Source organism: Drosophila virilis, chromosome 2 (assembly GCF_030788295.1).
Source record: "Drosophila virilis strain 15010-1051.87 chromosome 2, Dvir_AGI_RSII-ME, whole genome shotgun sequence".
NCBI classification, from domain to species: Eukaryota; Metazoa; Arthropoda; class Insecta; order Diptera; family Drosophilidae; genus Drosophila; species Drosophila virilis.
The window spans coordinates 554,006-581,339 of record NC_091544.1 but is presented as its reverse complement, the minus strand read 5'-3'; the positions used below and the strand labels follow the sequence as shown (position 1 = coordinate 581,339).

Genomic DNA, 27,334 nt, shown 5'->3' with positions numbered 1-27,334 from the left:
CGTCTTATTGTGAAGTCAGTCGTCAATTCGCTGCGTCCATTTGCCTTTGCGGGGCAGCGCAGTCGAGGCAAAGGCCGACCCATAAGGAGAAAGCTCCTCAGCGTATCTATCTCTCTCTTTCTCTCTCTGCAGTTTTACTTGCAGTTTTCGTGAAAGTCGCTGCCGACTGTGAAGCTGCTGTGGCTACTGTTGTTTTTGTTGCTTTTCTTATATAAAACGTATAAAATCATTTAAGTAGAGTGAAATTTGTAAATTTTTATTTTTGTTATTTTGTTACAAAATTTTTGCAAACGATAGCAAGTTTACATATTTAACAGTGACAGTAACATGTTGTGTTTTGTACAACTTTATAGTGCACTAAAGTATTGCGTTCTACTTGTAACATAAACCATGCTGTTCGTTTTTATAGAATCGTTTTATTGATTATTTTTAAACTCCACACAAAAAAGAAAACAAAATATAGACCTAGGAAATGGAAATGTGTGTGAGAGAGAGAGAGAGAGAGAGAGAGAAAGAGAGAGAGACCTCGCGGAAGGCAGGATTTTACACAATTTTGACACTTTAACTGGCAGCATTGCAACATAAATGAAAGTTTACACCAGTTTCGCGTTAATAACGAATAATGACAAAGGGAAAACATATTTCATTACATAAGTATTACAAGCAATGAAATGAGCCGTCGAATTCGCGCCGACGCTGGCCTGTATTTATTTGTGTGGCGTTTACTGTATGCGCAGGCGTGTAGGCGTCAGCGACACGCTGACAGCGGCCACGGCAGAGGCAGCGAATTTCACCCGATCGCAGTGTAAACGAAGTAAGGCGACGTCAAACGAGAGCAAATCGCTGTTAGGCACGAATAACGAAACGACAACGCTTTATGTAATCGTAAGCGAACAACAACAACAACAACAACAAAACAGCGGTCAAAGCGCGGCGAATAAAACTTGTTTGATGACGTAGTGCAGCAAAGCTCAGCTTACACGCGGCCTCCTTCACTTACTCTCTCTCAGTCTCTCTCTGTCGTTTTGCCGCACTCTCTGCGGTTTATGAGCACGTTGTGGCTTAGCGCGTGGCGTGTGTATTGTATAATAGTAAAAACCTCAAATGAATGTTTAATTATCATTAAGCATACGTCATTAACTTGCTTCATTATCGTGTTGAGGCATGAAATGAAATCAATAAATTAATAAACATTTTGTGCCCAATTTTTACAGTGCACAAGAGGCCAAACTTGGCCGACTATTGTTGCCGTTGCCGTTGTCGTTGTTGTTGTTGTTGTTGTTGGCTTGTTTGCATTTTGCCGCTTTTACCATTTCTCTGCACTTTCTAAACAAATTGTGCGGCGACTGCGACGAAGCGAAGGAAACGACGACGACAAGAAATTGGCTTTCATGCGTTTTCACATTTTGTTTTTGTCGTGCTTTCATTTTTGTTGTGGTTGTTGTTGCTGCTGCTGATATTGTTGCCGGATTTCTCTCTCCCTCTTGCTCTCCCTCTCTCTGTTTTTTATTGGCTTAGAAATTTGTGTAGAGATTTGTTCTAAATTCAAAATGTGGGACCGAGTGAAAGAGGAGTATTTTGATTCTGTTTGCTTTAGTTGTTTTTGTTGCTTTTATGATTATTGGGTGAAATGCGTTAGGCAAAGTGAAAACCAAAAAAAAAAACATCTGTAGAAATGATTTCATTGATTGAAGCAGAGCAGCGCAGCGCAGAGCAGAGTTCAAGCAACTCGAATCACTCAGCCGCAGCGTGCTGGCTACATGTTGCTGCCGCAGTCGCAACTGCAGCAATCGATGTCTGCCGTTGTTAATTAATTTAATTTTTGAAAGTTTTGCGCCAAACTATACACACACACACACACACACATATACATAGGCTTTTAAATAATTTATTTACTATGTACGCTTACTTATTGATATTAAAATGAGAAAGTTGCAAAAGATGGACGCATTTCGTTTCGAATTCATATTTCATATGCAACTTGTTGCTGCAACATTTCACTTTGGCGTTGAAAAGTCGAAATGCCACCGCAATTACATACGCATTAACATTAGCCCACGAATGCGTTAAGCAATTACATAAGCATTAACATTAACATTAGCATAACATAGGCTTAACATTGTCAGGGGCTCAAGCGGATGGGGCCTGAGTTCTGACCCCTGTGGCAGGGGCACTGAAGCAAACTTCCCGTTCCGTTTGCGCAGAGGACCTGCAAAAAAAAACCACAACTTAACAAGAACAAAAACAGAGACAAAAAAAAAGCATAATATCCATTACAGTCTTCACTTAAGGTATATGTCGCTGTCTCTCTCCCCTTCTCTCTTTGATTTCTTAAATGAATCACATTAATAAAGAAAGTAAAAACAATCGCATGAAAGAGGCTATCGCTTCCGGGCCTATCAGACGATACGAAGTTCCAAGGTTAATTAATAAAAACAAGTGCAAAAATTATGTTTTCGATTCCAAATCCAATTGCCATAAAACTAAGGAAAACATATGTACGTGCAATTTCTTAGGAAACAACTGTTACAGCTGTAAAGCTCTTTCAATACCCCCAGCCCTATTCTATGAGGCCGAGTATCAAGTGCAGCAAGTCGCACTCACCAACACTGGCAATCTCGCGCTCAACGATAAGGTCACCCATCTACAAAGCGACCAATTAAAAGTGGGTTACGCCGAGGTTGCGAACCGAACTAGCACATAACCTAGCACACACACACATACATGCACACACATTTTTTTTGTATGTGTGTATGTATGTGTGTGTGGAGAATAAGTAAATGCAAGAGTAAGACGACAAATCATCCAAATTAACGCAAATAATGTTGATAAATGAATTAAAATTAAACCAAATATGGTGCGGTTTGTTGCCGTCGTCAAGGATGCGCCTTGACTGGTTAGTGTTGAACAACTACAGTGAAAGCTCGTTTGAGCTCCGCTTAAAAGAGATGCTGAAGAATTGTTAAAAAACAAAGGGAAATCTCTGTTAACAAATAATTATAGAAACTTTTACAAGTTTTTAGACTTTCGGTAAAAAGAGAATTCGCCCAATGAGGTGCAATATTGCCACTAAGTACATAATTTAGAGAAGGTAAGTTAAGAGGTTGGGACTAAAAAAATATATCAGACTGTGAGTAGAGCTTGTTATTAAGCTGAAACAATTTTTACAGAAAACTGTTCCTCAGCTGAGTGCTCGAATTTGTACACCAGGAAGCGAAGTTCGCAGCGTGTTTAAATAAATGAAAATTTATAGAAAAATAGTTGACCAACGGCGTTTCTTTTTTATTTCTAGCGGTACATTTACGTATTGTACGTATTGTAGTCGGATAGTGACGTCATAATATCAATGGCCCGTATTAACAGAGCAGGCAACAGCTCCCAGTTAGTAACAGATTATGTTATGTTATGTTAAGCAAAGAACTGTTAGACTACATCACGAAAAGTACAGACATACATTTGGTTCAATAAAACCAGTTGTACATTAACTCTGTCATCCTCGATCAGGTAATAAATATTTATGTACACAACTGTAATGCACACATTTGGCTTCGAGTTTATTTACCTTTTATCACAGAAATTTGCAGCGGCGTTACAAAACTCCTTCGAATTGGGGCATTTAACTAATAATACTAGGCACAGAGGAGATTGTTGTTGTTGTTGTTGATTGTTGCTGCTGTTGTTGTTGTGGTGGTTGTTGCTGTGGTGGTTGTTGCTGTGGTGGTTGTTGTTGTTGTTGTAGTTGGTGCTGTGGTGGTGCTGGTGATGATGATGATGGCTATGGCTCTGATGTTGCTGCTGTGCAGGATGGGCGCAATTAAACTGTTGCTGCTGCTGCTGCTGATAGTGTGATGAGGAGGCAGAGGTAGAGGCAGCGGCGGCAGATGAGGAGCTAGAGCTGGTGCTAGCTGAGGATGAGGCGCTGTTGTTGCTGTTGTGTTGATGTTGCTGCTGGTTGAGATGCCGCCGTATCGATTGATTAATGCGATTCGTTATTGAATTGGTCAGAGCGGAATGATGGCTATGCAGATGATGATGCGGCGACAGATGAGTCGAGGAGGCGGACGAGGTGGAGGCAGACGAGCTGGAGCTGGCGTTGGATAAAGTGGGCCCAAACAGGCGGCTGGCAATAATGCTATTGTTGTTGCTGCTGCTGCTGTTGTTGTTGCCCCCGTTGTAGTGCCTGTTGCCGGCACAGGCGCTGCTGCAGTTGTTCGAGGAAGCGGCAGAGGCTGTGGAGGAACTTTGTGCGCGCGTCAAAATGTTTTGTAAGTTGCTGTTGTTGTTGCTGCTGTTGTTGTTGTTGTTGTTGTTGAAAGCTGCCTGCAATATGCTGCTGGGTGTTGCCAAATGTTGCGCCAGTGTTGCTGTGCCACTTCTCGTTGCTGCCGCAGGCGCTGCTGCTGCTGCTGCTGCTGCAGTTGCTCCACTTTCGTAATTCAGGTGACCCAAATGTTGTTGCAAAACTGAAGGTGCTGCCGCTTGTTGCTGCTGCGACTGCGACGGCGGCGGCGGCGGCGGCGATGGCGTGCTAACAGCAACAGTGTATGGGTGTTGCGGCAACGCTGACGTCGACGTGGACGCTGACGCTGGCGTCGACAGCGACGATCTGCGCAGTAATACTGGAGGCGTTGATATCAATTGCTGCAGGCGACTGCAGTTGCTGCCGCTGCTGCTGCTGCTAGTCGCTGCTGGCGTCTCAGCCAACGCGCTGCTCAAAGCAACATTTCGCGGGCCACTTTGGCAGCAACAATTATCACTAGACGCTTGCTGCTGCTGCTGCGACGTTTGTTGCTGCTGCGACTGCGGCTGCGGCTGCGATGACTGTTGCTGCTGTTGCTCCAAATTCACATCGACAACATTTTCATTTTGATAGATTTCGTGCACGTTACGCTTTTTTTTGATTTTCACATACGGCTCAAACATTTTATAACTGAATAAATTGGCTCTTATAGTTGTTGCTGTATTTACTTTTTTATTATTTTTAGTTGAATTTGAATTTAATTTGATAAACTTATGTATTAAGCGATTTGCTTATTGCACACATTTACACACAAAAGCACAAATACGCAGGCACACGTATAAAATTAATAAATTTTCTGTAGCTCTTTGGCAAGCTTTTTTTTTGTATGTTTATTGTTGTTGTTTTTTTTTTATTCAACCGTTCAACGCGTTTGCAATTAATGGATACAATTTATGTTTACAAATTTACAAAATTCCACAAAAGAAATATTGTTTTTATTATTGGAAAACTTTTATTGAAACCCTGCAACGCTCCATGCCGTTTATTAAAGCTGTCGTTGTTGCTGTAGCAGCTGCTAATTTGGCCGTCAGCTTTTTTTTTTAGTGGGCGCACAAAAATTGAGAACGAACCACAACCGCTTCGCTTGAAAGTTTGCGGAGAACTAAACAAAGTGTAGCCAACTGAGCAACGGGTCGGGCGACTGCTGCCGACGACGACGACTACAACTACGACGACGTCGCTGCTTGCTACGGTTGCTGCTGTTGCTGCTGAGTGAGCGGCTGTCCGATTTCAATGCTCGGCGAATTTCGGTGTCGACGCCAGCAGCGCTGCTCGCAGCGTTTCAGTTTTCGTTTCGTTTCACTATGTAACAAAGTCGACGCTGCAGTACGTACTATGGCGAAACGTTAAACGCACACACACACACACAAACACATACACTCGACTAGACTCGTACAGAGCACACCTACACCTACACTCTCCACGGTTAGTCAAGTGAGAGGCGTTGGTGGGACGCTTTGTGTGAGGTCGACTAGCGTATGGAAAAGGAAGCAAAATCGACAGCGGCGACACTGAAAAACCACTGAGCGCAACTGCGGAGAGAGTGCGCCAGTGAGCGCGCAAGCAAGCGAGAGCTAGCTGAGGGCCAACGGCAGCTGATAATTGTATGTATTCAAGTGCGTATGTATATGTATGTGTATGTGTATGTGTTTGTGGCTGACGAGGGCGAGGCGAATGAGGCCATGGCATGGCATGATGATGGCTGATGGAACGGCCTGGCCAAGCCGGAGGTCCTTCGAGCAGATAAGCCTTAATCATTTAGTCACAGAGGCAGCTCTTCAATTGAGCCGCCGAGGCGGCCTTGCGCTGCTACCGCTGCCACTGCTGCTGCTGCTGCTGCTGTTGCGGCTGGCTTATCGGCGCTTCCTACTTTACATCAAAGTGCGCGACGGCTTCAACTTCGATTGCCCATATCGGTTATGCTCTCAGAGGCATTGTCCACTCATAATTCTAGTATGGGCGGAACTGAATCACTCAAAAGACTGGAGTAACTTCAATTTAACAATTACAAGAATTGGCATACATCATGCATAAATTGAGTATAGTTTTGGACAGTTCTTCAAATAGAAACTTTGTTAAGTTTTTGGAGATTGACTTGATTTGAGCATAAAATTCTTAGTTTTTTTCTCAGACTACATACATACACACATACATACATAGGCATACATATGTACATATGTATGCGGAACTATGTATCAACCCAGGGGCGTTGTCGGCAACGCATGTCACGTCGTCTGCAGTCGTCGTCGTCGTGGTCGTCATCGTTGTCTTGGCCCACCCAACTAGCAGCAGCAGCAGCAGAAGCAGCCGGCTCTTCACTTTACTCCATTTGAAGCCTCCTTCTCTCTCTCGCTCTCGCTCTCTCTCTCTCTCTTTCTGTCTCTTTGGTTGGCCACTCAACACATTCGTTTCATTTATGGCGTGCAAATTAGCATCGGCCGTAGGGTCTTCGTGTGTGTCCGTGTCCTTTGGCCCGGGCCACACAACAGCAACAGCTACTGTATCAGCAACGGGTGGCAATCTGTTGGCCATTAGTCGGGCCCACAGCTGCGTCTGGGCATCACTTGAATGTGTGAAAATTTGACAGTAATGCGTCGTTCACTTTGAAGTTTTAAACACCAAAACATGTTGAAAGCTGGGCGAGAGTTTCGATTGCGTTAAGTTGAGTTATCGCTGGGAGAGCGACTGGCGAAATTGGCTGCTTAAACTGTCGGGGAATTTAAACAAAAATTCCCTAGCTTCAAATTTCCCTTACAGTTTTTCAAGTCTTTTAAAACAAAATATGTTTACAATAAGAACAGAAATTAAGTGTCACGTGTTTCGTCAATAATTTAAGTCACTTTGCGATGTTCTCATCATCATCGAAACTTACGATCCAATACTTCCCACACCAAAATCACCTTATTGGGCAGCGAGATAGAGACTCAAGTTCGTGTTGATTATTCATATGTATTTGATATTAAAGGCCATTTCACGTCCATTGGCCTTTGACCACTTCCCGCAATAGCGGAAATAACACAACTGGTTCACCTTTCAAAATGTTTTGGTCCACAGTTCAGCAAACTCCTTGAATATCTATCGACTTTCACAACACTGAAGAGCTGAGCTTAGTGCACAGTTAATCGATTTACAATAAGCTGTTAATAGAAATTCCTATCGCCGAGCATGTGTGTGCTTATATGTTTATTTATTGTATGGCAAAAGCGCATGCACATGATTTACTTGACACTAATTTCCATAAATAAAACAAAAAGTTCAATAAAAACGATGCCCCTCCTCGCCCGCTTCACCCCTGCTGACGCTTCAATGAATGGATGGCTCTCTGACAATAACCCAATTTTCACTAGCAACAAAGCAAAATATTCGTGCACACATACATATACACACACACATGTGTATGTGGACAGCTCGACGCATTGACGACCAAGGCAGGCAGCGACGCTTACGGCGACCGCGACGTCATCTCATTCGCCTTCTCATTCTCATTCTCAATCGTATTGTTACCTTCTCAACATTTGACAAAATTAAAACTAAACCAAATGTTTGAGCGCTATTGGGCGCTCCCCCTCGCCCCCTGCTAATAATTTTGACTAGCGGCTGGCTGCGACGCCTGCAGTGCGTGGGCTGCGGCGCCGCTGATGAAAGTGTTAATTGATTTTATTGGCTGCGAGAGCTGCTTTAACTGATGATCAACGCGTCTACAACTAAAAAAAAAAACTATTCCAAATACAGCTCTCAACGATCACACGAAAAGCCGAGTGTAAATGTTGCCAGGCGGTTTTTGTTGGAGGGGAGGGGGGGGGGGGCAGAGAGGGGGAGGGAAGAGTTTGGTTATACACACAAATGGAGTTGTAAGCGGCGAAATACATGCACACATTTCACATCGACGAGAGCTGCCCAAATGCCGTGGGATAACTTCCGCACTCGTGCCGTGAGTGAGCCGAGTGAAACTTTGAGACTTTTTTCGTAATCACTTTGCACAGCAATTGCCGTTTTGGTTGCAGTCTTTTACTCTTCTTCTTCCTTTTCTTTTTCGTTTTTGTTTTGTTTTGTTTCGTTTTGTTTTGTTTCTGCTTGGCGTTTTGGCGCTGCGCTTAATTTACATTTCAAATTTTCATAATCTTTCGTGGCCCATGTAACAATTTATGAGTGATTGGAGCAGCGCACAGCCAGCGCCATTTTCCGCATTTACACACACACACACACACGCACACATTAAAATATTTGTCTCCGTTTTGTTTCGCCCACATTTTGTTGTCGTCATCAATGACAAATCTCAACTTTCCAACACTGACACATTTCGAGCTCCCAATTTTCGATTTCCATTCGCCGTTTAGCATACACATAAAGTTTGGTAATGTTTTTTCTGCTTTTTTTTTTTATTGTATCTGTCACGCGCCCATTAAAACTAGTTCAACGATAACTTATAAACAGTTTATTATTTTGATTCGATTTTTTTTTACTTTGCGTAATCAAGCTTGTCAAAGCTCTTGGTTTTAGGCTCTCCAGTGCGGGAAAAGTTTCGAAAAAACGCGTGTCGAGCCTGACGACTTGGCCTTGGCTTGTGCTTTTGCTGCTTTCGACGATTATTCAACATTCGTCGGTTTCTTTTTTTTTAAACCCTTGCGAAAGGGCAATAAAGGTGCTACGCATAGGTGATATAGTATAGGTACTCTTAAGCCAAGATCATCTCTTCGCTATCTTCAGGAAATCTGTATGAAATCTCTATGATATAGATACAACAGGAAGTATTATTCAAAAATGTTTAGTCTTTTGTACTGTATTTTTTTAAAGACTTGTAACATTTTAATATTTGGACAAAGTATAGGGTTGATCGAAAATTAAGTTTAAATTTGGGTCTAAGCACAAAAAGTGTATATTTATCTTCGACAGCCTATAGATTATTTGTTTTTTTTTATGTTCTTTGGGTTTCGGTATAGAAAGTGTATTAAATCTTCGACACCCTAGAGTTTAATTTTCTTTGGGATTTTGTGCATACAACATTTCATACCTATTGTTAAACAATTCAATCTGTAAAATCAGATCGTGCTGCTCTATACGATCCCTACAATTGTAGGTCCTTTGTGCACAAAACCAACTGCAATATTTTACAGCTCGAGCTATAGACAATTTGTCAAAGCGCGTCCTGAGTTAGGATTCAACCTATCTGTAAAAGAACCAAAGACAAAGGAACACCCAAGCAGGGTTTGTCGATCTTATCTCGAGCAACCGACAATGTCAAAACAACAAGCCTTAATATGATTGCTGCGAGTCTTTTTAGTGTCCTGCCTATCGCTCGTCTCGTCCCTGGGTGGGCAAGTGGCATACGGACATCCCAGGACGCAATTTGATTGTTAAATATCCAGCATCTATTTGAAATGCAATTGCTGAGGCTTCTTCCCGCTGGCAGGCAAAACCACAGTCTACCCGGATAGGATAAGAGCTGAAAGGGCAGTCGGTAATAGACTTCCCACGGCGTCTGTTTACGCTCATTAAACGTTAAAAGGTGCAGCCGGTCACCTGCACCTAAGGATTGCTGCGTGTGTGGCCCGATCTTATGTAGTCTCTTCGCGCCTTATCCACACTCGAAGAAAAACAAGGAATTCTATGATCAACAACAATTTAAATTTTCGACCGATCGAAAGTACGCATTGTAACACTAATAAATGCCGAGTTTTGTCAATATATGTTAATAAACAAAAGTTTTTCATACAATGGCCAACTTTTCGACCGATATTCCTATGGCCTCTATATGATATAGTGGTCCCATGTAGACAAGATTTTGCAGAGGAGCGAATGAAGTGAAATCTTTTAATTTCCAGTTTGGTAAATGTATCTTAAAGACAAAAAAGTTTTTCATACAACAACTTTATTTTTGACCGATCGTTCTTATGGCAGCTTTATGACATAGTAGTTCTTAATAATAATTTTCAAGAACACTTTTTTTTTTGAGTGTATCTAGACTTTTCTAACAATTACGACTCAATGGCAAATAATTCAATCTGCGCTTGCTCTTTTGACGACTCTCTGCTATTGTGATGGATGCTCCTCTGATGGATGACCACGAGGAGATGTGTGAGAGCTGGAGCAAAATGCAAAGAACACACACACATACACACACACACACACACATACACACACTCATTTGGGCATTTGTAGCTGCGGCTAGGCTAATTTGATGTGCGTGTGTGCGGGGCTTTGTGTGTGGCCCTGGCAGACCAGGTACCTGTGAGAGCAGAGCTCGGAGCTGTTGGTGCTGCCTTTTCCCGATCTCGCATAGGATGCGGTGTCTGGGCAACAGACCGAAAAGGAAACCCCTTGCCAGTTATAATACATCTTTTTGTTTCTTTAATAATTTAAATAAAGAGAGAGAAAAAAATACAGCTAAATGCCACCAAAGTTGTGCGGCTTCGTGTGTGAGCGTGTGTGTGTGTGTGTGTGTGTGTGTGTGGTGTGTGTGTCAAGCGCAGACGCAGAGCCTAAACAATCACAAACACACACACTCACGCACGAGCACACACACAGGAGCACACACTCATAGAGTCATGAGAGTCGACCTCGGCCTCGGCGACGCTGGCGATGCCAGTAGAGCGATGAGTGGAGGAGCCACACACGAATTTGTTTCTTCATTTTTTCTTATTTTTTTTTTTTTTTTGAGCAGCAGCGTTGGTGGCCGACGCGTCGCGACGTCGCTGCCAAGAACAAGGGAAAAGGAAGGGGGAAGAAAGAAACAGAAGTCAGTCGCAACAGTAACCCGCGGAGAAGCAGAATATTTCTCCCACTTGACTTCGTTTTCTTTTATGTCTAGAATCCATTGCATATATTTAACGATAGTATGCATAATAGTTGTATCGATAAGTATCGATTTGTAATTTCGATTATGATAGCACATTCCGGAACAAGGCAAGACAAAGGAGAAAGAAACAGAATTCGAACAGTAAACTAAAGAGAAGCGGAATATTTCTCCCGTTTCAGTTTGTTCACTTCCATTGAAAATGTTTATTGAAAGGGTTAATAATAGTTGTGTTTTATTTTTCGATAATCGAATTATATCGATTTCTCGTTCGGATTTTTTTTTAGCACATTATGAATGTGCGAGACTCCGAATTTCTCTCAATTCAATTATGTTCCTTATCAACAGCTTATGCTGTGCTTTTCAATGTAAAGGGTTTAAATTTCATAATAATTAGATATTATTGTACACAGAAGTTAGTTTGAAAGTAAAGAAATCATTTCCAAGTGTGGGGCTGAGAAACAGAAGAAGCACAGTAAAAAACTAATTATTGTCTGTATGTTGCCTGCAGGGTACCTCTTAGTCGAGCACCCTCGACTAGCTTACTCTTATTAGTTTTTGGGCTACAATTTTATGGCCTTTGCTGTTGTGGCGTAATTGTTTTCAGCTGTCAGCGTTTGTATCCCTCCGTCCCCATTAAAAAGAAGGCCCTTTCGCATCTCGAATTGGCTTTAGTTCTTATTTAATTTACTTTGTCTGGCCCTCGCCCAATGTGACCTTTGCCTTTGCGAGTGCCAACAACAACAGCGGCGGTTGGAGTTAGTCGAGGAGCCATAAAAATTGTTTTCTATGGATTCTTATTTGGTAATTAGTTGTGGAACCAACAGCCACAGGTTGTTGATGAGGCTTGTCTATGATTTGAGGTTGATTTACGCGTGTTTAAGCAAGTGAGGATGGTTTTATAACCTCATGTGCGTACTAAACGAATGGCTTACATTTACCTGCAATTAATCACAGGTCTCTTTAAGGGAGAGAAAATGGGCGACAGTCATATATTATTGGTACCCTATTTTTAAGTTTAATTTTATTCCAATTTTTGTGGAAAAGGTGTCAGCTCCGCCAGAGTCTAAACCATGAGCAAAAAGCCAAATCGCGTGAAAATCGGAAGCGATTTGACCGAGACATGGGCGTGGGAAATTTTGACCTTTGTCATGAATTCATGAATTTTGACCAAAAATAATGTTGCCAGTTTTTGATGACAAATTAATTAAAAAGGCCAAAACATGAACAAGAAGCCAGACCTTATGAAAATCGGATAATATTTGACTCGATTTATGGGGCTGGGAAATTTTGACTTATCTCTATATTTGAGTGTAAAATTTTTACATGAATTTTTCCCAAACATAGTGTTGTCAGAATTAGATGCCAAATTGATCTAGAGGTCACACCATAAATAAAAAGTCAAACCTTATGAAAATCGGATGATATTTGACCTGGTTATGGGAGTGGTATATTGGGATCTAAAATGTTATCCTCAAATATTCTATGCAGACAAATTTGAGGGTACAATTTTTTACATGATTTTTGACTAAAAATACGTTTGCCAGTTTTTGATGCCAAATTGATCTAGAGGTCAAACCTTGATCAAAAGTTAAGCCTTATGAAAATCGGATAAGATTTGACCGATTTATGGGCTGGGAAAGTTTGACTTATGTCTACATAGGATATTTGAGGGTAAAATTTCTACATGAATTTTGACCAATAATACTGTTGCCAGTTTTTGATGCCAAATTGATCTACAGGTCAAACCATGAATAAAAAGTTAAGCCTCATGAAAATCGGATGAGATTTGACCGATTTATGGGCTGGGAACCTTTGACGTATGTCTATATAGGATATTTGAGGGTAAAATTTTTACATGAATTTTGATCAAAAATACTTTTGCCAGTTTTTGATACCAAATTGATCTAGCGGTCAAACCATGAATAAAAAGTAAAACCTAATGAAAATCGGATGAGATTTGACCGATTTATGGCCTGGGAAGCTTTGACGTATGTCTATATAGGATATTTGAGGGTAAAATTTGTACATGAATTTTGACCAAAAATACTGTTGTCAGTTTTTGATGCCAAATTGATCTACAGGTCAAATCATGAATAAAAAGATAAACCTCATGAAAATCGGATGAGATTTGACCGATTTATGGGCTGGGAAGCTTTGACTTATATCTACATATATAGGATATTTGAGGGTAAAATTTTCACATGAATTTTGACCAATAATCCTGTTGCCAGTTTTTGATGCCAAATTGATCTACAGGTCAAACCATGAATAAAAAGTTAAGCCTCATGAAAATCGGATGAGATTTGACCGATTTATGGGCTGTGAAGCTTTGACGTATGTCTATATAGGATATTTGAGGGTAAAATTTTTACATGAATTTTGATCAAAAATACTTTTGCCAGTTTTTGATGCCAAATTGATCTAGCGGTCAAACCATGAATAAAAAGTAAAACCTCATGAAAATCGGATGAGATTTGACCGATTTATGGCCTGGGAAGCTTTGACGTATGTCTATATAGGATATTTGAGGGTAAAATTTGTACATGAATTTTGACCAAAAATACTGTTGTCAGTTTTTGATGCCAAATTGATCTACAGGTCAAATCATGAATAAAAAGATAAACCTCATGAAAATCGGATGAGATTTGACCGATTTATGGGCTGGGAAGCTTTGACTTATATCTACATATATAGGATATTTGAGGGTAAAATTTTCACATGAATTTTGACCAATAATACTGTTGCCAGTTTTTGATGCCAAATTGATCTAGCGGTCAAACCATGAATAAAAAGTAAAACCTCATGAAAATCGGATGAGATTTGACCGATTTATGGCCTGGGAAGCTTTGACGTATGTCTATATAGGATATTTGAGGGTAAAATTTGTACATGAATTTTGACCAAAAATACTGTTGTCAGTTTTTGATGCCAAATTGATCTACAGGTCAAATCATGAATAAAAAGATAAACCTCATGAAAATCGGATGAGATTTGACCGATTTATGGGCTGTGAAGCTTTGACTTATGTCTATATAAGTAGGATATTTTAGGGTAAAATTTGTACATGAATTTTGACCAAAAATACTGTTGCCAGTTTTTGATGCTGAATTGATCTACAGGTCAAACCATGAATAAAAAGTTAAACCTCATGAAAATCAGATGAGATTTGACCGATTTATGGGCTGGGAAGCTTTGACTTATATCTATATAGGATATTTGAGGGTAAAATTTTTACATGAATTTTGATCAAAAATACTTTTGCCAGTTTTTGATGCCAAATTGATCTAGCGGTCAAACCATGAATAAAAAGTTAAACCTTATGAAAATCGGATGAGATTTGACCGATTTATGGGCTGGGAAGCTTTGACTTATATCTACATATATAGGATATTTGAGGGTAAAATTTTTACATGAATTTTGACCAAAAATACTGTTGTCAGTTTTTGATGCCAAATTGATCTACAGGTCAAACCATGAATAAAAAGATAAACCTTATTAAAATCGGATGAGATTTGACCGATTTATGGGCTGGGAAACTTTGACGTATGTCCATATAGGATATTTGAGGGTAAAATTTTCACATGAATTTTGACCAAAAATACTGTTGTCACTTTTTGATGCCAAATTCATCTAGTGGTCAAACCATGAATAAAAAGTTAAGCCTCATGAAAATCGGATGAGATTTGACCGATTTATGGGCTGTGAAGCTTTGACTTATGTCTATATAGGATATTTGAGGATAAACTTTTTACATGAATTTTGACCAAAAATACTGTTGTCAGTTTTTGATGCCAAATTGATCTACAGGTCAAACCATGAATAAAAAGATAAACCTTATTAAAATCGGATGAGATTTGACCGATTTATGGGCTGGGAAACTTTGACGTATGTCCATATAGGATATTTGAGGGTAAAATTTTTACATGAATTTTGTCCAAAAATACTGTTGCCAGTTTTTAATGCCAAATTGATCTAGAGGTCAAACCATTAATAAAAAGTTAAACCTCATGAAAATCGGATGAGATTTGACCGATTTATGGGCTGTGAAGCTTTGACTTATATCTATATAGGATATTTTAGGGTAAAAATTTTACATGAATTTTGACCAAAAATACTGTTGCCAGTTTTTGATGCTGAATTGATCTACAGGTCAAACCATGAATAAAAAGTTAAACCTCATGAAAATCGGATGAGATTTGACCGATTTATGGGCTGGAAAAATTTGACGTATGTCCATGAATAAAGAGTTAAGCCTCATAAAAATCGGATGAGATTTGACCGATTTATGGGCTGTGAAGCTTTGACTTATGTCTATATAGGATATTTTAGGTTAAAATTTGTACATGAATTTTGAACAAAAATACTGTTGCCAGTTTTTGATGCCCAATTGATCTAGAGGTCAAACCATGAAAAAAAATTTAAGCCTTATGAAAATCGGATGAGATTTGACCAATTTATGGGCTGGGAAGCTTTGACGTATGTCTATATAGGATATTTGAGGGTAAAACTTTTACATGAATTTTGACCAAAAATACTGTTGCCAGTTTTTGATGCCGAATTAATCTACAGGTCAAACCATGAATAAAAAGTTAAACCTCATGAAAATCTGATGAGATTTGATCGAATTATGGGCTGGGAAGCTTTGACGTATGTCTATATAGGATATTTGAGGGTACAATTTTTACATGAATTTTGATATAGGATATTTGAGGGTAAAACTTTTACATGAATTTTGACCAAAAATACTGTTGCCAGTTTTTGATGCTGAATGAATCTACAGGTCAAACCATGAATAAAAAGTAAAACCTCATGAAAATCGGATGAGATTTGATCGAATTATGGGATGGGAAGCTTTGACGTATGTCTATATAGGATATTTGAGGGTACAATTTTTACATGAATGTTGATATAGGATATTTGAGGGTAAAATTTTTACATGAATTTTGACCAAAAATACTGTTGCCAGTTTTTGATGCTGAATGAATCTACAGGTCAAACCATGAATAAAAAGTAAAACCTCATGAAAATCGGATGAGATTTGACCGATTTATGGCCTGGGAAGCTTTGACGTATGTCTATATAGGATATTTGAGGGTAAAATTTGTACATGAATTTTGACCATAAATACTGTTGTCAGTTTTTGATGCCAAATTGATCTACAGGTCAAATCATGAATAAAAAGATAAACCTCATGAAAATCGGATGAGATTTGACCGATTTCTGGGCTGGGAAACTTTGACGTATGTCCATATAGGATATTTGAGGGTAAAATTTTTACATGAATTTTGACTAAAAATACTGTTGTCACTTTTTGATGCCAAATTGATCTAGAGGTCAAACCATGAATAAAAAGTAAAACCTCATGAAAATCGGATGAGATTTGACCGATTTATGGGCTGGGAAGCTTTGACGTATGTCTATATGGGATATTTGAGGGTAAAATTTTTACATGAATTTTGACCAAAAATACTGTTGTCAGTTTTTGATGCCAAATTGATCTACAGGTCAAACCATGAATAAAAAGTAAAACCTCATGAAAATCGGATGAGATTTGACCGATTTATGGCCTGGGAAGCTTTGACGTATGTCTATATAGGATATTTGAGGGTAAAATTTTTACATGAATTTTGACCATAAATACTGTTGTCAGTTTTTGATGCCAAATTGATCTACAGGTCAAATCATGAATAAAAAGATAAACCTCATGAAAATCGGATGAGATTTGACCGATTTCTGGGCTGGAAAACTTTGACGTATGTCCATATAGGATATTTGAGGGTAAAATTTTTACATGAATTTTGACCATAAATACTGTTGTCAGTTTTTGATGCCAAATTGATCTACAGGTCAAATCATGAATAAAAAGATAAACCTCATGAAAATCGGATGAGATTTGACCGATTTATGGGCTGGGAAACTTTGACGTATGTCTATATAGGATATTTGAGGGTAAAACTTTTACATGAATTTTGACCAAAAATACTGTTGCCAGTTTTTGATGCCGAATTAATCTACAGGTCAAACCATGAATAAAAAGTAAAACCTCATGAAAATCGGATGAGATTTGATCGAATTATGGGATGGGAAGCTTTGACGTATGTCTATATAGGATATTTGAGGGTACAATTTTTACATGAATGTTGATATAGGATATTTGAGGGTAAAATTTTTACATGAATTTTGACCAAAAATACTGTTGCCAGTTTTTGATGCTGAATGAATCTACAGGTCAAACCATGAATAAAAAGTAAAACCTCATGAAAATCGGATGAGATTTGACCGATTTATGGCCTGGGAAGCTTTGACGTATGTCTATATAGGATATTTGAGGGTAAAATTTTTACATGAATTTTGACCATAAATACTGTTGTCAGTTTTTGATGCCAAATTGATCTACAGGTCAAATCATGAATAAAAAGATAAACCTCATGAAAATCGGATGAGATTTGACCGATTTCTGGGCTGGAAAACTTTGACGTATGTCCATATAGGATATTTGAGGGTAAAATTTTTACATGAATTTTGACCAAAAATACTGTTGCCAGTTTTTGATGCCAAATTGATCTAGCGGTCAAACCATGAATAAAAAGTTAAACCTTATTAAAATCGGATGAGATTTGACCGATTTATGGGCTGGGAAACTTTGACGTATGTCTATATAGGATATTTGAGGGTAAAACTTTTACATGAATTTTGACCAAAAATACTGTTGCCAGTTTTTGATGCCGAATTAATCTACAGGTCAAACCATGAATAAAAAGTTAAACCTCATGAAAATCTGATGAGATTTGATCGAATTATGGGCTGTGAAGCTTTGACGTATGTCTATATAGGATATTTGAGGGTACAATTTTTACATGAATTTTGATATAGGATATTTGAGGGTAAAACTTTTACATGAATTTTGACCAAAAATACTGTTGCCAGTTTTTGATGCTGAATGAATCTACAGGTCAAACCATGAATAAAAAGTAAAACCTCATGAAAATCGGATGAGATTTGACCGATTTATGGCCTGGGAAGCTTTGACGTATGTCTATATAGGATATTTGAGGGTAAAATTTTTACATGAATTTTGACCATAAATACTGTTGTCAGTTTTTGATGCCAAATTGATCTACAGGTCAAATCATGAATAAAAAGATAAACCTCATGAAAATCGGATGAGATTTGACCGATTTCTGGGCTGGAAAACTTTGACGTATGTCCATATAGGATATTTGAGGGTAAAATTTTTACATGAATTTTGACCAAAAATACTGTTGCCAGTTTTTGATGCCAAATTGATCTAGCGGTCAAACCATGAATAAAAAGTTAAACCTTATTAAAATCGGATGAGATTTGACCGATTTATGGGCTGGGAAACTTTGACGTATGTCTATATAGGATATTTGAGGGTAAAACTTTTACATGAATTTTGACCAAAAATACTGTTGCCAGTTTTTGATGCCGAATTAATCTACAGGTCAAACCATGAATAAAAAGTTAAACCTCATGAAAATCGGATGAGATTTGATCGAATTATGGGATGGGAAGCTTTGACGTATGTCTATATAGGATATTTGAGGGTACAATTTTTACATGAATGTTGATATAGGATATTTGAGGGTAAAATTTTTACATGAATTTTGACCAAAAATACTGTTGCCAGTTTTTGATGCAGAATGAATCTACAGGTCAAACCATGAATAAAAAGTAAAACCTCATGAAAATCGGATGAGATTTGACCGATTTATGGCCTGGGAAGTTTTGACGTATGTCTATATAGGATATTTGAGGGTAAAATTTGTACATGAATTTTGACCAAAAATACTGTTGTCAGTTTTTGATGCCAAATTGATCTACAGGTCAAATCATGAATAAAAAGATAAACCTCATGAAAATCGGATGAGATTTGACCGATTTATGGGCTGGAAAAATTTGACGTATGTCCATGAATAAAGAGTTAAGCCTCATAAAAATCGGATGAGATTTGACCGATTTATGGGCTGTGAAGCTTTGACTTATGTCTATATAGGATATTTTAGGTTAAAATTTGTACATGAATTTTGAACAAAAATACTGTTGCCAGTTTTTGATGCCCAATTGATCTAGAGGTCAAACCATGAAAAAAAATTTAAGCCTTATTAAAATCGGATGAGATTTGACCGATTTATAGGCTGTGAAGCTTTGACGTATGTCTATGTAGGATATTTGGGGGTAAAATTTTTACATGAATTTTGACCATAAATACTGTTGCCAGTTTTTGATGCCAAATTGATCTGGCGGTCAAACCATGAATAAAAAGTTAAACCTAATGAAAATCGGATGAGATTTGACCGATTTATGGGCTGGGAAACTTTGACGTATGTCTATATAGGATATTTGAGGGTACAATTTTTACATGAATGTTGATATAGGATATTTGAGGGTAAAATTTTTACATGAATTTTGACCAAAAATACTGTTGCCAGTTTTTGATGCTGAATGAATCTACAGGTCAAACCATGAATAAAAAGTAAAACCTCATGAAAATCGGATGAGATTTGACCGATTTATGGCCTGGGAAGTTTTGACGTATGTCTATATAGGATATTTGAGGGTAAAATTTGTACATGAATTTTGACCAAAAATACTGTTGTCAGTTTTTGATGCCAAATTGATCTACAGGTCAAATCATGAATAAAAAGATAAACCTCATGAAAATCGGATGAGATTTGACCGATTTCTGGGCTGGAAAACTTTGACGTATGTCCATATAGGATATTTGAGGGTAAAATTTTTACATGAATTTTGACCAAAAATACTGTTGCCAGTTTTTGATGCCAAATTGATCTAGCGGTCAAACCATGAATAAAAAGTTAAACCTTATTAAAATCGGATGAGATTTGACCGATTTATGGGCTGGGAAACTTTGACGTATGTCTATATAGGATATTTGAGGGTAAAACTTTTACATGAATTTTGACCAAAAATACTGTTGCCAGTTTTTGATGCCGAATTAATCTACAGGTCAAACCATGAATAAAAAGTTAAACCTCATGAAAATCGGATGAGATTTGATCGAATTATGGGATGGGAAGCTTTGACGTATGTCTATATAGGATATTTGAGGGTACAATTTTTACATGAATGTTGATATAGGATATTTGAGGGTAAAATTTTTACATGAATTTTGACCAAAAATACTGTTGCCAGTTTTTGATGCAGAATGAATCTACAGGTCAAACCATGAATAAAAAGTAAAACCTCATGAAAATCGGATGAGATTTGACCGATTTATGGCCTGGGAAGTTTTGACGTATGTCTATATAGGATATTTGAGGGTAAAATTTGTACATGAATTTTGACCAAAAATACTGTTGTCAGTTTTTGATGCCAAATTGATCTACAGGTCAAATCATGAATAAAAAGATAAACCTCATGAAAATCGGATGAGATTTGACCGATTTATGGGCTGGAAAAATTTGACGTATGTCCATGAATAAAGAGTTAAGCCTCATAAAAATCGGATGAGATTTGACCGATTTATGGGCTGTGAAGCTTTGACTTATGTCTATATAGGATATTTTAGGTTAAAATTTGTACATGAATTTTGAACAAAAATACTGTTGCCAGTTTTTGATGCCCAATTGATCTAGAGGTCAAACCATGAAAAAAAATTTAAGCCTTATTAAAATCGGATGAGATTTGACCGATTTATAGGCTGTGAAGCTTTGACGTATGTCTATGTAGGATATTTGGGGGTAAAATTTTTACATGAATTTTGACCATAAATACTGTTGCCAGTTTTTGATGCCAAATTGATCTGGCGGTCAAACCATGAATAAAAAGTTAAACCTAATGAAAATCGGATGAGATTTGACCGATTTATGGGCTGGGAAACTTTGACGTATGTCTATATAGGATATTTGAGGGTACAATTTTTACATGAATTTTGATATAGGATATTTGAGGGTAAAATTTTTACATGAATTTTGACCAAAAATACTGTTGCCAGTTTTTGATGCTGAATGAATCTACAGGTCAAACCATGAATAAAAAGTAAAACCTCATGAAAATCGGATGAGATTTGATCGAATTATGGGATGGGAAGCTTTGACGTATGTCTATATAGGATATTTGAGGGTACAATTTTTACATGAATGTTGATATAGGATATTTGAGGGTAAAATTTTTACATGAATTTTGACCAAAAATACTGTTGCCAGTTTTTGATGCCAAATTGATCTACAGGTCAAACCATGAATAAAAAGTAAAACCTCATGAAAATCGGATGAGATTTGACCGATTTATGGCCTGGGAAGCTTTGACGTATGTCTATATAGGATATTTGAGGGTAAAATTTTTACATGAATTTTGACCATAAATACTGTTGTCAGTTTTTGATGCCAAATTGATCTACAGGTCAAATCATGAATAAAAAGATAAACCTCATGAAAATCGGATGAGATTTGACCGATTTCTGGGCTGGAAAACTTTGACGTATGTCCATATAGGATATTTGAGGGTAAAATTTTTACATGAATTTTGACCATAAATACTGTTGTCAGTTTTTGATGCCAAATTGATCTACAGGTCAAATCATGAATAAAAAGATAAACCTCATGAAAATCGGATGAGATTTGACCGATTTATGGGCTGGGAAACTTTGACGTATGTCTATATAGGATATTTGAGGGTAAAATTTTTACATGAATTTTGACCAAAAATACTGTTGCCAGTTTTTGATGCTGAATGAATCTACAGGTCAAACCATGAATAAAAAGTAAAACCTCATGAAAATCGGATGAGATTTGACCGATTTATGGCCTGGGAAGCTTTGACGTATGTCTATATAGGATATTTGAGGGTAAAATTTTTACATGAATTTTGACCATAAATACTGTTGTCAGTTTTTGATGCCAAATTGATCTACAGGTCAAATCATGAATAAAAAGATAAACCTCATGAAAATCGGATGAGATTTGACCGATTTCTGGGCTGGAAAACTTTGACGTATGTCCATATAGGATATTTGAGGGTAAAATTTTTACATGAATTTTGACCAAAAATACTGTTGCCAGTTTTTGATGCCAAATTGATCTAGCGGTCAAACCATGAATAAAAAGTTAAACCTTATTAAAATCGGATGAGATTTGACCGATTTATGGGCTGGGAAACTTTGACGTATGTCTATATAGGATATTTGAGGGTAAAACTTTTACATGAATTTTGACCAAAAATACTGTTGCCAGTTTTTGATGCCGAATTAATCTACAGGTCAAACCATGAATAAAAAGTTAAACCTCATGAAAATCTGATGAGATTTGATCGAATTATGGGCTGGGAAGCTTTGACGTATGTCTATATAGGATATTTGAGGGTACAATTTTTACATGAATTTTGATATAGGATATTTGAGGGTAAAACTTTTACATGAATTTTGACCAAAAATACTGTTGCCAGTTTTTGATGCTGAATGAATCTACAGGTCAAACCATGAATAAAAAGTAAAACCTCATGAAAATCGGATGAGATTTGATCGAATTATGGGATGGGAAGCTTTGACGTATGTCTATATAGGATATTTGAGGGTACAATTTTTACATGAATGTTGATATAGGATATTTGAGGGTAAAATTTTTACATGAATTTTGACCAAAAATACTGTTGCCAGTTTTTGATGCTGAATGAATCTACAGGTCAAACCATGAATAAAAAGTAAAACCTCATGAAAATCGGATGAGATTTGACCGATTTATGGCCTGGGAAGCTTTGACGTATGTCTATATAGGATATTTGAGGGTAAAATTTGTACATGAATTTTGACCATAAATACTGTTGTCAGTTTTTGATGCCAAATTGATCTACAGGTCAAATCATGAATAAAAAGATAAACCTCATGAAAATCGGATGAGATTTGACCGATTTCTGGGCTGGGAAACTTTGACGTATGTCCATATAGGATATTTGAGGGTAAAATTTTTACATGAATTTTGACTAAAAATACTGTTGTCACTTTTTGATGCCAAATTGATCTAGAGGTCAAACCATGAATAAAAAGTAAAACCTCATGAAAATCGGATGAGATTTGACCGATTTATGGGCTGGGAAGCTTTGACGTATGTCTATATAGGATATTTGAGGGTAAAATTTGTACATGAATTTTGACCAAAAATACTGTTGCCAGTTTTTGATGCTGAATGAATCTACAGGTCAAACCATGAATAAAAAGTAAAACCTCATGAAAATCGGATGAGATTTGACCGATTTATGGCCTGGGAAGCTTTGACGTATGTCTATATAGGATATTTGAGGGTAAAATTTGTACATGAATTTTGACCAAAAATACTGTTGTCAGTTTTTGATGCCAAATTGATCTACAGGTCAAATCATGAATAAAAAGATAAACCTCATGAAAATCGGATGAGATTTGACCGATTTATGGGCTGGAAAAATTTGACGTATGTCCATGAATAAAGAGTTAAGCCTCATAAAAATCGGATGAGATTTGACCGATTTATGGGCTGTGAAGCTTTGACTTATGTCTATATAGGATATTTTAGGTTAAAATTTGTACATGAATTTTGAACAAAAATACTGTTGCCAGTTTTTGATGCCCAATTGATCTAGAGGTCAAACCATGAAAAAAAATTTAAGCCTTATTAAAATCGGATGAGATTTGACCGATTTATGGGCAGAGAAACTTTGACGTATGTCTAAATTGGATATTTTAGGGTACAATTTTTATATGAATTTTGACAAAAAATACTGTTGTCAGTTTTTGATGCCAAATTGATGTACAGGTCTAACCGGGAATAAAAATTAAAACCTTATTAAAATCGGATGAGATTTGATCGATTTATGGGCTGGGAAGCTTTGACGTATGTCTATATGGGATATTTGAGGGTAAAATTTTTACATGAATTTTGACCAAAAATACTGTTGTCAGTTTTTGATGCCAAATTGATCTACAGGTCAAACCATGAATAAAAAGTAAAACGTCATGAAATTCGGATGAGATTTGACCGATTTATGGGCTGGGAAAGTTTGACTTACGTCTATATAGGATATTTGAGGGTAAAATTTTTACATGAATTTTGACCAAAAATACTGTTGCCAGTTTTTGATGCCAAATTGATCTAGCGGTCAAACCATGAATAAAAAGTTAAACCTTATGAAAATCGGATGAGATTTGACCGATTTATGGGCTGGGAAACTTTGACGTATGTCTATATAGGATATTTGAGGGTAAAATTTGTACATGAATTTTGACCAAAAATACTGTTGTCAGTTTTTGATGCCAAATTGATCTACAGGTCAAATCATGAATAAAAAGATAAACCTCATGAAAATCGGATGAGATTTGACCGATTTATGGGCTGGAAAAATTTGACGTATGTCCATGAATAAAGAGTTAAGCCTCATAAAAATCGGATGAGATTTGACCGATTTATGGGCTGTGAAGCTTTGACTTATGTCTATATAGGATATTTTAGGTTAAAATTTGTACATGAATTTTGAACAAAAATACTGTTGCCAGTTTTTGATGCCCAATTGATCTAGAGGTCAAACCATGAAAAAAAATTTAAGCCTTATTAAAATCGGATGAGATTTGACCGATTTATAGGCTGAGAAACTTTGACGTATGTCTAAATTGGATATTTTAGGGTACAATTTTTATATGAATTTTGACAAAAAATACTGTTGTCAGTTTTTGATGCCAAATTGATGTACAGGTCTAACCGGGAATAAAAATTAAAACCTTATTAAAATCGGATGAGATTTGATCGATTTATGGGCTGGGAAGCTTTGACGTATGTCTATATAGGATATTTGAGGGTAAAATTTTTACATGAATGTTGATATAGGATATTTGAGGGTAAAATTTTTACATGAATTTTGACCAAAAATACTGTTGCCAGTTTTTGATGCAGAATGAATCTATTGTACATGAATTTTGACCAAAAATACTGTTGTCAGTTTTTGATGCCAAATTGATCTACAGGTCAAATCATGAATAAAAAGATAAACCTCATGAAAATCGGATGAGATTTGACAGATTTCTGGGCTGGCAAACTTTGACGTATGTCCATATAGGATATTTGAGGGTAAAATTTTTACATGAATTTTGATATAGGATATTTGAGGGTAAAACTTTTACATGAATTTTGACCAAAAATACTGTTGCCAGTTTTTGATGCTGAATGAATCTACAGGTCAAACCATGAATAAAAAGTAAAACCTCATGAAAATCGGATGAGATTTGACCGATTTATGGCCTGGGAAGCTTTGACGTATGTCTATATAGGATATTTGAGGGTAAAATTTTTACATGAATTTTGACCATAAATACTGTTGTCAGTTTTTGATGCCAAATTGATCTACAGGTCAAATCATGAATAAAAAGATAAACCTCATGAAAATCGGATGAGATTTGACCGATTTCTGGGCTGGAAAACTTTGACGTATGTCCATATAGGATATTTGAGGGTAAAATTTTTACATGAATTTTGACCAAAAATACTGTTGCCAGTTTTTGATGCCAAATTGATCTAGCGGTCAAACCATGAATAAAAAGTTAAACCTTATTAAAATCGGATGAGATTTGACCGATTTATGGGCTGGGAAACTTTGACGTATGTCTATATAGGATATTTGAGGGTAAAACTTTTACATGAATTTTGACCAAAAATACTGTTGCCAGTTTTTGATGCCGAATTAATCTACAGGTCAAACCATGAATAAAAAGTTAAACCTCATGAAAATCGGATGAGATTTGATCGAATTATGGGATGGGAAGCTTTGACGTATGTCTATATAGGATATTTGAGGGTACAATTTTTACATGAATGTTGATATAGGATATTTGAGGGTAAAATTTTTACATGAATTTTGACCAAAAATACTGTTGCCAGTTTTTGATGCAGAATGAATCTACAGGTCAAACCATGAATAAAAAGTAAAACCTCATGAAAATCGGATGAGATTTGACCGATTTATGGCCTGGGAAGTTTTGACGTATGTCTATATAGGATATTTGAGGGTAAAATTTGTACATGAATTTTGACCAAAAATACTGTTGTCAGTTTTTGATGCCAAATTGATCTACAGGTCAAATCATGAATAAAAAGATAAACCTCATGAAAATCGGATGAGATTTGACCGATTTATGGGCTGGAAAAATTTGACGTATGTCCATGAATAAAGAGTTAAGCCTCATAAAAATCGGATGAGATTTGACCGATTTATGGGCTGTGAAGCTTTGACTTATGTCTATATAGGATATTTTAGGTTAAAATTTGTACATGAATTTTGAACAAAAATACTGTTGCCAGTTTTTGATGCCCAATTGATCTAGAGGTCAAACCATGAAAAAAAATTTAAGCCTTATTAAAATCGGATGAGATTTGACCGATTTATAGGCTGAGAAACTTTGACGTATGTCTAAATTGGATATTTTAGGGTACAATTTTTATATGAATTTTGACAAAAAATACTGTTGTCAGTTTTTGATGCCAAATTGATGTACAGGTCTAACCGGGAATAAAAATTAAAACCTTATTAAAATCGGATGAGATTTGATCGATTTATGGGCTGGGAAGCTTTGACGTATGTCTATATAGGATATTTGAGGGTAAAATTTTTACATGAATGTTGATATAGGATATTTGAGGGTAAAATTTTTACATGAATTTTGACCAAAAATACTGTTGCCAGTTTTTGATGCAGAATGAATCTATTGTACATGAATTTTGACCAAAAATACTGTTGTCAGTTTTTGATGCCAAATTGATCTACAGGTCAAATCATGAATAAAAAGATAAACCTCATGAAAATCGGATGAGATTTGACAGATTTCTGGGCTGGCAAACTTTGACGTATGTCCATATAGGATATTTGAGGGTAAAATTTTTACATGAATTTTGACCAAAAATACTGTTGCCAGTTTTTGATGCTGAATGAATCTACAGGTCAAACCATGAATAAAAAGTAAAACCTCATGAAAATCGGATGAGATTTGACCGATTTATGGCCTGGGAAGCTTTGACGTGTCTATATAGGATATTTGAGGGTAAAATTTGTACATGAATTTTGACCAAAAATACTGTTGTCAGTTTTTGATGCCAAATTGATCTACAGGTCAAATCATGAATAAAAAGATAAACCTCATGAAAATCGGATGAGATTTGACCGATTTCTGGGCTGGGAAACTTTGACGTATGTCCATATAGGATATTTGAGGGTAAAATTTTTACATGAATTTTGACCAAAAA

At 37.0% G+C, this 27,334-nt stretch overlaps 1 protein-coding gene across 2 annotated transcripts in view; it reads right to left on the bottom strand.

The window, feature by feature from the left end:
• rdx (BTB/POZ and MATH domain-containing protein rdx) overlaps positions 1-27,334 on the bottom strand; it is a 95,696-nt gene that overhangs the window by 6,373 nt on the left and 61,989 nt on the right. Inside the window, exon 1 of one of the 2 annotated variants that reach the window (XM_032439228.2) lies at positions 3,563-5,226. The exons of the other annotated variant lie outside the window; for it this stretch is intronic. Coding sequence (XP_032295119.1) covers positions 3,563-4,923 — 1,361 coding nt within the window. The 5' untranslated portion in view covers positions 4,924-5,226. Of the gene's footprint in view, positions 1-3,562; positions 5,227-27,334 lie in introns of those variants that run through there. 2 annotated transcript variants of the gene reach the window in all.